The sequence below is a fragment of the Leptopilina boulardi genome, unplaced genomic scaffold (genome assembly GCF_019393585.1).
Source record: "Leptopilina boulardi isolate dan_hultmark-lab unplaced genomic scaffold, ZJU_Lbou_2.1 LbouV2_266, whole genome shotgun sequence".
Lineage (NCBI taxonomy): Eukaryota > Metazoa > Arthropoda > Insecta > Hymenoptera > Figitidae > Leptopilina > Leptopilina boulardi.
In genome coordinates, this window is record NW_026137825.1 from 3,872,166 (window position 1) to 3,889,745 (window position 17,580).

The window sequence follows — 17,580 nt, forward strand, 5'->3', positions numbered from 1 at the left end:
TAACTCATGTACTTGGGAAAGAAGAAGAAAAAAAATGTGTGTAAAAACGAAATGCTTAAATTTGATTGGTTGTCGACAATCGATTATTATCGTTGTCTTAGAATATGAAATAGGCTTAAGGTGTTAAATAGAAGGAAAATTCAAAAAAAAATTTTATACTTTTCATTATAAAACTAATTTAATAAATTAATAATTTAATTTAATTAAATAATTAATTGTTAAAAATTAATAATTTAATAAAATTAACTAAAAATATCCAAAAAAGAAATATTTTGATTTTTGAAACTCAATATATTTTAAATAAAATTTTTGTGTAAAAACTATCATAAAACAGTTAATAAAATATTTAAAAACGTATCAATTGATACGAAATATTTGGGAAATATTTTACTAAATAAATTATTACAAAGTTATTGATAATACAATAATAATAATAATAATAATAATACAATAACTTTTTTATAATTAATAGTAAAATTTTTCAAATCAATACGTTTTTAAATATTCTATTAACTGGATTTGATATTTTCGGCAAAGAATTTTTTTTTAATTTAGAATATACAAAATTAAATGTAAAAAATATCAAATATAATTTTTTTTTTAAATATTTAAAAAATTTTAATATTAAAAACAAATTACTAAATGATAACTAATGACGCTTAATTATTAATAATAACAATGCAGCCAGTTAGATTTTATTTTAAAGAAATAATAATAATGTTTAGTAATTATAGAAATAAATTTTAATTAACACTATTTAAAAAAAAAACATTTTTTTCTGTCTCCGATAAAATTAAAAAAAAAAACCGAATTGAGTCCTTTTCGAAATTTACAATTCAAATAATATTGATATAATAATAAAAATAATAATATTAGCCCTAAGAACGGTATTAATTATTTTATTATTCTACTATTTTACTATTCTATTTTAATTTTTACTTTTGTAATTAAGAGGGCAATTAATTTGTAAAAATCCAGAGATGTACATGGAGAGAAATAATAATAATAATATAATAAAAATAATAATAATTAAAATTAGTATAATTTAATAATAGTATAATTAATATTAGTATAAAATAATAATATAAGTGCTAAATAAAATAATAAATAAATTTAAATTTAAATAAATAATATACGTTTAGAGTAAATGAAATAAAATTAATAATTTTTTCAACGTAGAAATATTAAGTTTATTAAAATATATTTACACTTAACAAAAAAATAGTGATTGTTGAAAAAAAAAACATTTAAAAAATAAACTAATTAATTCATACCATTTAAAAAAAAAAATAATGGTATATTTTCTAATGACTATCCATAAATTGTATGTCAGAAACCAACAATACTGTCTGAGGTAGCTTTGGTTGTGGACTTAATACAGTCAACGTTTGTCTCTCAACATCCACATTTGTCCTGCAAAGAAACAAAAAATTGTTTTAATTTATGCGACAAATTTTTCTTTTTTTTTTGATAATACATTTTTATATAAATTTCTTTTTTTTTACATACACGCAAACAAAACCAGCAACATTTGTTTGTATAATATCGTCTTCATTTGAATTAGCAAATGAAATTGATAATAAATGATGTAATAAATTTGGTCCAGGTGTAACGGCAACTAATTTTGTCATATTTTCATCAGCCGTCATTCCTAATGGCATACAAGATGTTGGTAAAATTGGAGCACCAATTTTATAGAGTCTCGCTTCAGAAAATTTAATTTCAAGACTATGTGGATAAAGTGGCGTTCTTAAACCATAAAAATATTCTCTTACTGCCGAATCTCTTGTTTCGGCACGTTGCGATTGTCCTCTTTCAACAACACCACCACTTTTTGGTAAATGTACAACCTAAAGTTTATTTTTTTTAAAAAAAAATATTTGATTATTTTATATTAAATAGAAATTTAATTCTATTATGATATAATAGATAATTTTTGTCTTATCCAGTTTTTTTTTATTATAAAGAATTATAATTAAATTTAATCGATTTTTAAATTAGCAAAATTTTCATTGAAAAGAATTTTCAATTTCGATTTTTAAAAGATAGAATTTTGAATTTACCGAATCTTAATTTTTTGAAATTTAATTAATTTTAGTTAATTTAATAATTAATTTGAATTCTTAAAATGACAAATCTTAATTTTTGCCGAAATTGAAAATGACAGAATAAAAAATTAACAAACAAATTTTCGTATAATTTTTCAAATTGACAAATCAGAAATTATTTTAAAAAATCGATTATTTGTTCAGCAATTTGTAATTTAAATATGCAAATTTGTCATTTTAAAAATTTTATCAACAAATAAAAATTATGACAAAAATTTGTTTGAAAAAAAAAAAAAATTCCCATTAAAATTCTTTTCAATGAAAATTATGCTAAATTATAAATTAAATAAATTAAAAGGGGCGGTACGAATTCAACACAAATAAACTCTACACAAGAAAATACTGCACCGTTAACTGTACACGAGTCAATTGTCAACAAAATTAAAATAAAAATACATTCTTCACAATTAAATTTTACACATGAAAACAATATTTCCTTTATTTCCGATTATTTATAAAATTCTACACAATTAAACTCAACATTTATAAATTCTACACATCAAAATAAAAATATTTTAATTCTACACAAATAAACTGTACACATTCAAAATTCAACATATTAAATGAAAATTGAATTTAATTTATTATTTTTTATAGCTGTGTAGAATTTACTAATGTAATATTTATTTGTGTAGAATTATAAAAAATAATATTTTTATTTTTCTAATTCTAAATCTTAATGTGTTGAGTTTATTTGTATAGAGTTTATGGAGATAATTTTCTAGTTAATAGTTTATTGTGTAGGGTTTTTCGATGTAGTATTTAATTGTGTAGAATATATTTTTATTTTATTTTATTGAGAATTTACTCGTGTACAGTTAGCGGTGGAGTATTTTCTTGTGTAGAGTTTTCTCGTTTTGAATTTAATTATTTTCATTTAAGGGGAGGGATCGGTGAAATTTCAGCCTACTGAAGTTATTATTGTTAAAGAGTGTCAATTTTTTTTCTGGCATAATTTAGGATCCAAAATTATTATAAATTATTAAAATTTCAAAAAAAATTTTTTTTAGCCATTTTAGAAAATTTATTTTTTGGAAAAATTAAATTTCTTTAAATTTCATACGATTGATTGTTTAAAATTGTGAAAAAAGCGTAAAAAAAATTCGACAATAAAAAATAATAAAAATTGTGGAAGTAGTTGAATTTTTTCAAAATTACCACTAAAATTGAAAGCAATCAAAATTGATCTTGTTTAGGGGTAATAATTTTTTTCAACAATTTTTTTTCAACCAAAAATCTTATTCTACTGAGAAAAACAACAAAAGGTAATTTTTAACAATTTTACAAATATTTTTATTTTTCAAAATTTTCATTTTTTGAAAAAATTGAAATTTTTCAAAATCCATACGCTTGATTGTTTAGAATCATGAAACAAGCGTATAAAAAAATCGGCAGTCAAAAATAATTAAAATTGTGAGAGAAGTTTAAATTTTCGAGAATTTTGAATTTGATTTTAAAAATTATTAACAAATTTATAGTTTTTCAATTTTTCATGATATATTATACATTTAAATAATTAATATTGTCAGAAAAAAATTGACCACCCTTAAACAGCTTTAATTTTGATGTGTTAAAATTTCAGCGGTCCCTCCCCTTAATATGTTGAATTTTGAATGTGTACAGTTTATTTGTGTAGGATTAAAATATTTTTATTTTGATGTGTAGAATTTAAAAATGTTGAGTTTAATTATGTAGAATTTTATAAATAATCGGAAATAAAGAAAATATTATTTTCATGTGTAAAATTTAATTGTGTCAAATTTAATTTTTTATTTTTTATAGCTGTGTAAAATTTACTGATGTAGTATTTATTTGTGTAGAATTATAAATTTTTTTTTTTTTTTCATTTTTCTAATTCTAAATCTTAATATGTTGAGTTTATTTGTGTAGAGTTTATGAAGATAATTTTCTAGTAAATAGTTTATTGTTTAGGGTTTTTCGATGTAGTATTTAATTGTGAAGAATGTATTTTTATTTTAATTTTGTTGACAATTGACTCGTGTACAGTTAACGGTGCAATATTTTCTTGTGTAGAGTTTATTTGTGTTCAATTCGTACCGTCCCAAATTAAAAATCTGTTAAATTAGAATTATTAAAACAATTTGTGTAAATTGAATTTCTGTAAAATAAAAATTTCGTTTAAAAAAAAAGAAGCAAATTCAAAAAAAAAAATGTGAATTTTTTTTTTAATTTCCAAAAAATGAAAATAATTTACCTTAACAAAATCGGGCATATCGTCCTTTAATTCATTATACAATCTCTCTTGATCCAAAACTAATATAACATCAACTTCAAATGCTTGTGCAGCGTGTGTTAATAATTTATAACCATCGCCTCTAACCCAACCGCAAGTATTAATAACAACACCCGATGCTCTTGCTTTTTTATTTGCTTGAAGACGATCACGACATACTTTTGCCAATTTAGTAACAATTAAATTATAAAGTTCAATATTATATTGCGGTGAATTATGACCAAAATGAAAAACAAGCGGCGCTTGTTGACTAAATCCATCAGTAACACTCGATGGTCTTTCAACTAATAAGGCACCAATTGTTCCTGGTATACTAATTTGACCTTGTCCAACATCTAAATCAACAAATATTGGTCGTCTATGCATTCGTGCGGCATAATTTAATAATATTTTTGTTAATGTTGATTTTCCCACATTACATGGGCCAACAATCATTGTTATTGGTCCTTGTGTTTCACCTTTTTCGGCAATATCGCGCATTGGTTCTAATGCTGCATGACAATTTAAATAAATTATCATTGGCGTTTCTTTTGCAATATATGTTACATCAGTTTTACCAATTAATTCAATTGTACAACCATGCCATGTGAATATTGCAACTTTTGCACCCGGTAAAAATTCATATTTTTTACCCTTCACTAATTCTGTACCGAAAATTTCACCTAATCCATTTTTTAACTAGAAAAAAAAACATCGAAAAAATAGGGTTATGTTCTCTTTTTTTTTTTTTTAATATTTTACAAGGAAAGTTAAATTTATTTAGGTACTAAAATGCATAATTTGTTATATTATTACTAATAAGAATATTTTTTTCACGTGACATTGTAACGAAAATTACAAATAATTTACCTCCATTAGAACCTTTTCATTTTTTGATTCAATTTCAAAACGAAGTTCAGAATCAGCATCGAGCTTAAATTCACGTGGTTTTGGATCATTTTCTGTCATTTTTCATTGATTAATTGGATGCAAAATTAAAAGAAACAAATTTTTTCACTTAGAAAATAACCTAAAACACTAATTTATGTCGCATATGTAAACAATTAGTATCTGTTCACAGTTCCTTTTTTTTAATGAAAGATAAAGCACAAAACACAATAATTTCGCTTAAGCCGCACTGGACAAATTTCCCTCTTTGCACTTGCCGTTTGCATTTATTGTGGAACCTCCTTAAAAATTATAATTATGCATGTGTGTGTTGGTAGGCAAAATTGTGATATGATTAAAACAATATCAAACAGGGGGGAAATATAATTATTTTTTTTTTTTTAACTAACAAAAAATAATAATGATAAAATATGTTGACTATACATTATTTATTCCAATTCAAAAATTTTGTATGTCATTTGTTATTTGTGTATAATTTACTCTAATTTTTTATTGGGGCAAACATTCCTCTTTTTTTTTAATGTTAATAGTGACGTGTCAAATTTAAAAAAAATAAATATGAAAATTAGAAAAATTATCGCGGCTTTGGTAGCTGGATTACTAATAGCATGTTGTGTTATGATTTATTTAATGTTGGATGTGACACTTTTTCCCCTGGGACATGAATTCAAGAATTCTGTAAAAGATGTAAGAATTTTTATTTAAAAATCTATTTTCTAATTTCTATTAAAATATCCTAAGGTATAAAAATTGATGTTTTAATAAAACTTAGAATAAGGGGAAATAATAATTTAAAAAAAAAAAAAACGTCTTTGCTGTTTTATTTCTCCTTTAATATTATTGTTATTAATTTTAACAGAATCATTGGTTACACTTGGAGAATAGACTTGCTAAATTAGAAAAAGAATGGAAAAATCATAACAATGAAGCGAGAAATTTTCAATTAGATTCACAATTAAAAGAAAATGTTTTATCAAATTTGAAAAATGAAAGAAAAATTGATTCAAATTTGTTGCTAAATAATAATAATAATAATAATAATAATGAATTGGATGAAAGTTTAACGTGTAATTTTGATATGACAAAAACTCCACGAGTTGATATACAAATGTTAAATGTCTATAAACAATTGAAATTTGACAATCCAAATGGTGGTGTTTGGAAACAAGGATGGAATATAACGTACGATGAAAAAGAATGGCATCATAATAGAAAACTTAAAGTATTTGTTGTTCCACATTCACACAATGATCCTGGATGGCTTAGTACATTTGAACATTATTATACATTTCAAACGCAAAGAATTTTAAATAATATGGTGACACATTTGGCAAAGGATAAACGAAGAAAATTCATTTGGGCCGAAATATCATATTTCAAATTGTGGTATGTTTTTAACAAAAAAAAAAAAAAAATTTCATATATTTCTTATATGTTTCTCTATTTTTCTTGTTTAATAAAAATTATCGTTTTTTTAAATTGAAAAAAAAATAAAATTGAATTAAATCAAATTTAGTTTTATTTACAAAATATTTTTCAAAAGTTCATTCTTTGTTTGTTAAATACTTAAATGATAAATTTAATAATATCGATGATATAATAATAATAATAATTTTTTAAAAATGTTGATTTTTTAAGTCAATAATTTCAGCAATAATTTTAAATAAAAATAACTAAATTTGTATTGAAAATTTTTCGTTAATGAATGAAGCATTGGTAGTTACAAAAATGTATAAAAAATAAATTTTGAAAAATTGAAATTCAAAACTGAATTGAAATTTAGATAATTAGAAATTTAATTCAATTAAAATGGGGACAAATAAAAATTTTAAACAATTAAATTAATTAAAATTTGGACAAATTTTAATTCCAATAATTTAAAATTTAAATCAATGAAAATTTAGATGAAATAAAATTCGATTAATTAGAAGCTTAATTAAATTATAATGCGGACAAATTAAAATTTCGATAATTTAAAACTTTAATTAAAATTTAAATTAATTGAAATTTGGATATAAATTTAAATTCCAATAATTTAAAAACTTAAATCAATTAAAATATAGATAATAATAAAATTCAATGAATTAGAAACTTAATTCAATATTGAAATGTAGACAAATTAATGATAATTTTAAATTGAAATTAATTAAAATTTAAACCAAATAATTTGAAACATAAATCAATAATTAAAATGTCGATAAATTAAAAAACAAAATTATTCAAAATTTGGAGAAATTAAAAATTCAAAATAATTATAAACGTAAATTAATTAAAATTTTTTGGAGAAATTGAAATTTTTGATAAAATTTGAAATACCTATAAATCAATTCAACTTTGTTTGAAATAAAATTTCGACGATTTAAAGCTTAAATCAATTAAAAATGTGGATAAATTAAACTTTGGATAATTTTTAAATTTAAATCAATTCAAATTTTGATAATTTAAAACAAAAAAAAAAAACTAATTAAAATTTCGTTGAATTATTTTTAAAATTTTGATCGATTAAATTTTCATTTGATTAAAATTTTAATGGATAAATTTATTTTAATCAATAAAAATTAGAATTTATTGAAAGTTGGAACATTGGAAATTTAAATTTGATTTAAATTAAATTATTAACTAGAATTCTTCGCAAAATTAATTATTTTCAATAATTTTAATCAAGTTTTTTTTTTAAATTTTTATTATTTCCAATATTTTTCAAATGAAAGTTCGTTTAAATTCAATTATTGTCTAAAATTTGTTTAAAAAAAAAATCATCAATTAAAATTTATGAAAGTTTCTATTTAAAATCACCTGAAATTCAATTATTTCTAAAAATTTTAAATTTAAATCTTCAAAAATTTAATTATTTCAAAAATTCTACGGAAAATTAATTTTATTTCTGATAAATTTAATCAACATTTTTGAAAATTAAATTTTTTTAAAACATTTTTCAATTCAAAATTCTCTGAAATTCAAATTATTATTATCAAAAGCTTATAAAAAAAAAAATCTTCAGCAAATTTAAATTTACAAAAATTTTATTTATAAATCTCCAAAAATTCAATTATTTCTTTAAAAATGTTAACTGCTACTTTATTAAATTTTTAAGTTATTTTTAAAATTTGTTTCTAAATTCATTTTTTTCAATAATATTTTAATTAAGTTCTTTGAAAATTATTTCAAAACATTTTTTTAAACTTGAATTCAAATAATTCGCATAAATCAGATTAGAGAATAAATCTTATTTTAATTTCAATAACAATTTTTTGATAATAATAATTATAAATAATAATTTTTTCTTGTAATGTAAATCGACTAAAACGTTGTTTTTTCCCCCCTTAAATTTGATCCGGGGCTTAAAAATTCCAAAAATTAAATTTATTCATCAATAGTTTTTAATGAAAAAAAAAATTAAAAATAATTTAATTTATTTTTGTCATTAAAATTTATTAATATAATACAAAAAATTTTTAATCTGGAAAAGTTTTGGAATTTTATTTGGTTTTCCAAATAAAATTAGAAATTAGTTAGAAACCCTGAAAATTCCTTAATTTTTTTTTTAGAATTTTCAAATTTTCTGATAGCGTGGCAAATAAGATTTTTCGTAAAATATTACAACTACTTTTGGTGAAATATAATGAATTATTATTTTTTTTTATTTTTTTGCAGGTGGGACGAACAAAATTCAGATACCAAAGAAACAGTGCGACGTCTTGTTCATGATGGACAATTGGAATTAGTTTCCGGTGGTTGGGTTATGCCCGATGAATCAGTTTCACATTGGATTGCACAATTAACACAATTAACCGAGGGTCATCAATGGTTAAAGGCAAATCTCGATTATGTTCCAAACAGTGGATGGACAATTGATCCATTTGGTATTTCGCCAACTATGCCATTGCTTTATAAAGGTGCACAATTGGAGAATTTGGTTATTCAAAGAGTTCATTATTCAGTGAAAAAAGAATTGTCAAGAAGAAAAAATTTAGAATTCAATTGGCGACAATTGTGGGACAATGATGGTAAAACGGAATTATTTACACATATGATGCCATTTTATAGTTATGATGTTCCACATACATGTGGACCCGATCCAAAAGTATGTTGTCAATTTGATTTTCTTCGTTTATTAAATTTTGGCGTCACATGCCCATGGAAAGTGAATCCAAAATCAATAACAAAATCAAATGTTGCCGAACGTGCAATTCTTTTATTGGATCAATATAGAAAGAAAGCGCAACTTTATAAGACAAATGTTCTTCTTGTTCCATTGGGTGATGATTTTAGATATTCACAGGTTGGTTGAGATTTATTTTTTTTTTCTTTTCTCAAAAATTTTTTTTTGGTTTCTAAATGAAATTTTTTAATTTAAGTCACAAGAATGGGACGCACAATATGATAATTATCAGAAATTATTTGATTATATCAATAAAAATCAACAATTAAATAGTCAAATTCAATTTGGAACGCTTACGGATTATTTTAATTCTGTGAGAAAATCGAAAGCAACCATTGAATTTCCAACTCTTTCTGGGGATTTTTTCACATATTCTGATCGAGATGATCATTATTGGAGTGGATATTATACTTCAAGGTAATAAAAGGCTTTGAATTATTCTTTTTTTTTTTTTTTTTTTTTTTTTGCGCAGAGATGATTTTTTTAATACTAAAATTTAATAATTTCCAACATTTTTATTTGAAACCTTTATAAATCCAATTATTAAAAATTTTCATTTGAAAAATACAATAATTTTCGAATTTTCAACTAAAATTCCTTTAAAAATTACATTATTTTAAAAACTCAATATTGAAGTACAAGATTAAATTATTTTTGAAAAATTTCTATTAAACTTTCTTTAGAAAATGAAATAAAAATTCCTTAACAATTTCAGCTGATTTCAAAAATACCTGGAAAAATTTTTTCAAAAAATTCCAATTACTTTAAAAATTAACTACAATTCTTTGATAACTCAATTGTTTTAAAAAACTTTAAATTAAAATTCTCTACAAATTCAATTATTTAAAAAATTTTCAGTCAATGGCATTAAAAACTGAATTTGTTTAAAGTATTTAAATTATTAAATAATTAAATAATTAAATAATTATTTAAAAATTCAATTATTTAAAGAATATTCAATTAATATTTTTAAAAATTCAATTTTCAAAAATCTCAGCTGTAATTTTTAGATTGTGAAATTAATTTAAAAACAATAATCTTAACTGTAATTCTTGGAATATTAAATTAATTTAAAAATTTTCAATTTAAAGTATTTGATTTTTCAATTATCTTCAAACTAATTAAATAAAATTAAAGAATTTTATCTTTCCAAAAATTTGAAGATAAAATTATTAAAAAATTAATTATTTTCAAAAGATCCAATTAAAAGATTTTGATGATTCAATTATTTAAAATAATTTCAAATTGAATCTCTTGAATAATTTAATTATTCTAAAAAATTCCAACTGTAATTATTAAAAAAACTTAATTCATTTCAAAAATTGCAAATTAAATTCTTCGAAAATTCAATTATATGCAATATTTTTATTTAAATCGTCATAAATTTAATTATATTTGAAATTTTCCATTAAAATCGTTAAAAAATTCAATTATTTTAAATACTTAAAAATTGAATTCTTGGAAATTCAATTATTTCATAAAAAAAAAAAATTCTAATTAAACACTCTTCAATAATTTTAATTCAAAAAACTTAATTCGTTTCAAAAATTGCAATTAAAAATTCTTCGAAAATTCAATTATTTTCAACATTTTTATTTAAAGAATCATAAATTCAATTATCTTCAAAAAATTTCATTAAAATCATTAAAAAATCCAATAATTTTCAAATTTTCAAACTAAAATTCTTTAAGAATTACAATACTTTAAAAACTAAATATTGAAGTACAAGATTCAATTATTTTTGAAAATATTCTATTAAACTTTCTTTAGAAAATGAAATAAATATTCCTTAACAATTTCAGCTGATTTCAAAAATACCTGTAAAAATTTTTCCAAAAAAATTCCAATTACTTTAAAAATTATCTACAATTCTTTGATAACTCAATTGTTTTAAAAAACTTTCAATTAAAATTCTCTACAAATTCAATTATTTAAAAATTTTCCAGTCAAAGGTATTAAAAACTCAATTTTTTAAAGTATTTTTAATCAATACCTTTAAAAATTCAATTATTTAAAGAACATTCAATTAATATTTTTAAAAATTCAATTTTCAAAAATCTCAGCTGTAATTTTTAGATTATGAAATTATTTTAAAAACAATAATCTTAACTGTAATTCTTGGAACGTTAAATTAATTTAAAAATTTTCAATTTAAAGTATTTGATTTTTCAATTATTTTCAAACTAATCAATTAAAATTAAAGAATTTTTTCTTTCCAAAAATTTCAAGATAAAATTATTAAAAAATTAATTATTTTCAAAAGATCCAATTACAAGATTTTGATGATTCAATTATTTAAAATAATTTCAAATTGAATCTCTTGAATAATTTAATAATTCTAAAAAATTCCAACCGTCATTCTTAAAGAAGCTTAATTCGTTTCAAAAATTGCAAATTTAATTCTTTGAAAATTTAATTGTATCCAATTTTTTTTTATTTAAATCCTCATAAATTTAATTATATTTTAAATTTTCCATTAAAATCGTTAAAAAATTCAATAATTTTAAAATCTTCAACTAGATTTATTCTTGAAATGACATTACTTTAAAAACTAAATATTGAAACACTTTAAGCTGCATTAAGATTCAATTATTTTTTTGAAAAATTTCTATTAAAATTTCTTCAAAAATTGTAATAAATATTCCTTGACAATTTTGGCTTATTTTTTAAAAATAACTGTAAAAATTCTTTAAAAATCCAATTATTTGAAGAATATTCATGTAATGTTTTTTTAAAAATTCAATTTTCAAAAAACTCAACTTTAATTTTTAGATTTTGAAAGTAATTTGAAAACAACAATCATTTGTAATTCTTGAAATGTTTAATTAATTTGTAAATTTTCAATTAAAGGTCTTTGATTATTCAATTATTTTCAAACTGATGAATTAAAATTAAAATTAATTAATTAATTAACTAATTAAAAAATTCGTTTATTATTTTTATCAAAAATTTCAATTTCAGCTCATTACTCGACTCGAAAATTAATAATTTCGATTTTTTTCAGACCTTTTCATAAAAGAATGGATCGAGTACTTTTGGGCTCAATTCGAAGTGCAGAATTATTATCAACAATTGCTTGGATGAAGGGAAATGATCAATTAGCTGATGAAAAAATTATGGCAAAAATTAGTGAAGCTAGAAAATGGCATTCTTTATTTCAACATCATGATGGTGTTACAGGAACGGCAAGAGACAATGTTGTTATTGATTATGCACAAAAAATGTTAACAGCTTTAAATAATTCAGCACATGTTCTTCAACAATCAGTGGCACATTTACTTAAAACTCCATCGAATTTTCATATTAATTCCGATGAAGAATATTTTACTCTCGATGAAGTTAGGTGTGTATTTATATTTATATATTTATTTTTTATTTATATATTAAAAAAGTTCTCCTTTTTCTTTAAAAAAACAAAAATTTACTAATTTTAGATCTCATCATACGAGTGTGGGTAAGAAAAAAATATTAACTCTCGGCGATGAGAATCCATCGAAAAAAGTGATTTTCTACAATTCACTGCCAAGAGAAAGAACTAAAATACAAACAATTTTAATTTCTCAACCTCGTGCAAAAGTCACCGATCGAATGGGTCATCCTGTTGAATGTCAAATTTCACCAATTTGGGATGCGCCTTCAATTATTTCGGCAGTACGTTATGAACTTTCTTTTTCAATAACTGTACCTGCATTTGGATTGACTACTTATGTAATTCACACTGTTTCTGGGAGTACATTACCAAAGTGAGTTAAAAAAAAGAAAATTTCAAAACAATCTTATTTTTCTCACTTTATTTTCACAAAAGACAATTTATGATTTACATTATGCTTTTCAATGCTTTTGCAAATTGCAAATCATTTTGTTAATTAATCATTTTTAATATCGAAAATTAAAGAAAATTTTCGAAATTTATACTAATTTATGCCTTTTTTTATTTCTTTTTTTTTATAGAGAGGTACACTTGGCAAAAATAACTCTCTACATGCCATCAAATGCAACTTCATCATTTACTGGCGTTTCTGAATTCAATAATCCACAAATTATTACAAATACTCAGGATTTTTCAATAAGTCAACATTCCAATTTTTCCGCATCATTTGGACAATCGGGTCTTTTAAAAGCGTTACGCATTGATAAAATGACATTGCCTGTGCATTTAGAATTTGTGAAATATGGAACAAGAGATGTTGGTCAAGACAGAAGTGGTGCTTATCTATTTTTACCGGATAAATCAAAACCCGATTTAATAACAATGGAAAATAATCAAATTGTCCATGTTATTAGTGGTCCACTTTTATCGAGAGTATTCGTTGAATTACCCTATGTACGACATACATGTACACTATTTAATTCACCAGGAAGCGATGGACTTGGTTTACAAATAATGAATGAAGTCGATATTTCAGAGACACATAATTTTGAACTTGCAATGAGATTACACACGGATATTGCGTCGGAAGATGAATTTTTCACTGATCTTAATGGACTTAATGTAAGAAATAAAAATTTTTAATTTTTTTTGTCATTTTAATTTCAAAATTATAAATTATTAATCGTAATTTAATTTTAATAAAATAAAATATAGGTATTTTTAAAATTTGTATATATTGGATTAATTTTTTTTTTTGTAGGTATATATAATAATAATTATTATTTGATTTTAGATGATACGACGACAACGATTTTCGAAAATTCCACTTCAGGGAAATTATTATCCTCTCGCTTCGGCGGGTTATATTGAAGATAAACGAGTGAGACTGACAATTCTTACTGCCACACCATTGGGAGCAACGTCAATGGATTCTGGACAATTCGAGGTAAATAAAAAAAATATTTTTTTTTAATACAATTCTACTTTAGAATTAATTTTCATTAATTAATTAACTAACTTCAGTGTTTTTTAATTAATTAACTTTTTAAATTAACATGGTGGCCACTAAAATTTTCGAACAAATTTTAAGGTTTTTTCACGGTTTTTTTTTTAAATAAATAAATTTTTGGAGTAATTCAATTATTAAAGAGCGTATAATTTTGCAATTCTTTAAAAATAATTGAAATCTCAAAAATTTTAAATTGACATTTTTGATAATAATTGAATTTTTAAAGATATAGATTGAAAATTTTTTAAAATAATTTAAGTTTTAAAGAATTTTAATTGCAATTTTTGAAACGAATGAAATATTTGAAGAATTTCAATTCAATATCTATTAAAGAGCGTTTAATTTTTTCATTTGAATGTAATTTGCATTTTAAAGATGTTAAAATTTTGAAAACAATTAAATTTTCGAATAATTAAAGTTTAAATTTTTTAAGAATAATTAAATTATTCAAGAGATTCAATTGAAATTATTTTAAATAATTATTGAATCATCAAAAACTTATATTTAGAACTTTTTGAAAATAATTAATTCTTTAATGAGTTGAACTTAAAATTTTTAATAATAATAATTAAATTTTTTAATTTTAATTCATTAGTTGGAAAATAATTGAATAATCAAATAACTTTAATTGAAAATTTACAAATTAATTTAACATTTCAAGAATAACAGTTGATTGTTGTTTTCAAATTACTTTCAAAATCTAAAAATTAAAGTTGAGATTTTTGAAAATTAAATTTTTAAAAATATTACATGAAAATTCTTTAAATAATTGGATTTTTAAAGAATTTTTTCAGTTATTTTTGAAAATAAGCCAAAATTGTCAAAGAATATTTATTACAATTTTTGAAGAAATATTAATAGAAATTTTTCAAAAAAATAATTGAATCTTAAAGCAGCTTAAAGTATTTCAATATAGTTTTTAAAATAATGTAATTTCAAGAAGAAATCTAGTTGAAGATTTTAAAATTATTGAATTTTTAAACGATTTTAATGGAAAATTTCAAATATAATTAAATTTATGATGATTTAAATAAAAATATTGGATATAATTGAATTTTCAAAGAATTACATTTGCACTTTTTGAAACGAAATAAGTTTTTTTAAGAATTACAGTTGGAATTTTTTAGAATAATTAAATTATTCAAGAGATTCAATTTGAAATTATTTTAAATAATTGAATCATCAAAATCTTTTAATTGGGATCTTTTGAAAATAATTTAATTTTTTAATAATTTTAACTTGAAATTTTTGGAAAGATAAAATTCTTTAATTTTAATTAATTAGTTTGAAAATAATTGAAAAATCAAATACTTTAAATTGAAAATTTTTAAATTAATTAAACATTTCAAGAATTACAGTTCAGATGGTTTTTAAATTAATTTCACAATCTAAAAATTACAGCTGAGATTTTTGAAAATTGAATTTTTAAAAATATTTATTGAATATTCTTTAAATAATTGAATTCTTAAAGGTATTGATTAAAAATACTTTAAAAAATTGAGTTTTTAATGTCATTGACTGAAAATTTTTTAAATAATTGAATTTGTAGAGAATTTTAATTTAAAGTTTTTAAAAAAAATTGAGTAATCGAAGAATTGTGGTTAAGTATTTTTAATATAATTGGAATTTTTGAATAATTTTCAAAGGTATTTTTGAAATTAGCTGAAATTGTTAAGGAATATTTATTTCAATTTTTGAAGAAAGTTTAATAGAAATTTTTCCAAAAATAATTGAATCTTAAATCAGCTTAAAGTATTTCAATATTTAGTTTTTAAAGTAATGTAATTTTAAGAAGAAATCTAGTTGAAGATTTTAAAATTATTGAATTTTTTAACGATTTTAATGGAAAATTTCAAATATAATTAAATTTATGATGATTTAAATAAAAATATTGGATATAATTGAATATTCAAAGAATTAAAGTTGCAATTTTTGAAACGAATTAAGTTTTATAAGAATTACAGTTGAAATTTTTTAGAATAATTAAATTATACAAGATATTCAATTGAAATTATTTTAAATAATTGAATCATCAAAATCTTTTAATTGGGATCTTTTGAAAATAATTTAATTTTTTAATAATCTTAACTTGAAATTTTTGGAAAGATAAAATTCTTTAATTTTAATTGATTAGTTTGAAAATAATTTTTTTTTCATTTTTATTTCATTTTCTAAAGAAAGTTTAATAGAAATTTTTCAAAAATAATTGAATCTTGTACTTCAATATTTAGTTTTTAAAATATTGTAATTCTCAAAGAATTTTAGTTTGAAAATTTGAAAATTATTTGATTTTTCAATGATTTTAATGAAAATTTTTGAAGATAATTGAATTTATGATGCTTTAAATAAAAATGTTGAAAATAATTGAATTTTCGAAGAATTTTTAATTGAAATTTTTGAAACGAATTAATGTTTTTTGATTTAAAATTATTGAAGAGTGTTTAATTACAATTTTTTTTTTTTTTTTTTTGAAATAATTGAATTTCCAAGAATTCAAATTTTAAGTATTTAAAATAATTATTGAACTATTTGAATTTAAACTATTTAGAAATTTTATTAATATTATAAAAAATAATTTAATTATTTAATGAATTTTAATGACGTTTTTTTTTTAAAAAAATTAATTAACCATTTTATTTAATGTTTCTTTAAATTTGAATAAATTATTTTCAGATAATGCAAGATCGACGATTAATGCAAGACGATAATCGTGGTTTAGGCCAAGGCGTAACCGATAATTTATTGACAAATCATTTATTTACAATTATTCTTGAAAAGAAAAAATCCCACTGCTCACATGTACCAGACGATCATCCATCGGGTCTTTTATCGCTTGCAGCACATTTATCATCGGAGGAACTTCTTCATCCAATAATTGCTCTTCATCCACGTTCAACACTACCATTTGAATTGAAACCATATTATTCACCACTTTCATTTGATCTTCCATCTGATTTAAATGTCATTAGTTTACGTATTATTTCTGTACCTGAAGGCGTTGGTAATGGAATTGGAATGATTCTTCATCGTCAGGCAATTGATTATTATTGCATTGAAAATTCATTTGACAATAGATTTCAAATTTCAAAAACTAGTCAAATTGATATCAATAAATTTTTAAATAATACAGAACATTGGAGTGTCAGTGAAGTTCCATTAACATTTCACAATGTTGGAATAATGAAGAAATCGTCTTTAATTAATATTTGTCCACATCAAATTTTAGCGACACTTTCCTATAGATCACATTCTTAAAGAAATTGAAAAAAAAGGGGGGGGGGGTTAGTT

General features: G+C 21.0%; 2 protein-coding genes across 2 annotated transcripts; one reads left to right on the forward strand and one right to left on the reverse strand.

The window, feature by feature from the left end:
* Nucleotides 1–1,165: 1,165 nt before the first annotated feature.
* Nucleotides 1,166–5,420, reverse strand: LOC127281196 (protein CLP1 homolog). The gene is made up of 4 exons (XM_051304795.1): nt 5,212–5,420; nt 4,324–5,040; nt 1,510–1,850; nt 1,166–1,413 (listed from the first exon to the last, which is right to left on the reverse strand). The coding sequence occupies exons 1-4, from the start codon at nt 5,308–5,310 to the stop codon at nt 1,305–1,307; spliced, it is 1,266 nt and encodes a 421-aa protein (XP_051160752.1). The 5' UTR covers nt 5,311–5,420; the 3' UTR covers nt 1,166–1,304.
* Nucleotides 5,421–5,537: 117 nt separating this feature from the next.
* On the forward strand, nt 5,538–17,547 carry LOC127281187 (alpha-mannosidase 2). The gene is made up of 9 exons (XM_051304784.1): nt 5,538–5,937; nt 6,110–6,636; nt 8,905–9,532; nt 9,609–9,829; nt 12,417–12,755; nt 12,847–13,155; nt 13,364–13,904; nt 14,077–14,229; nt 16,966–17,547. The coding sequence occupies exons 1-9, from the start codon at nt 5,809–5,811 to the stop codon at nt 17,545–17,547; spliced, it is 3,429 nt and encodes a 1,142-aa protein (XP_051160741.1). The 5' UTR covers nt 5,538–5,808.
* Nucleotides 17,548–17,580: the final 33 nt, after the last annotated feature.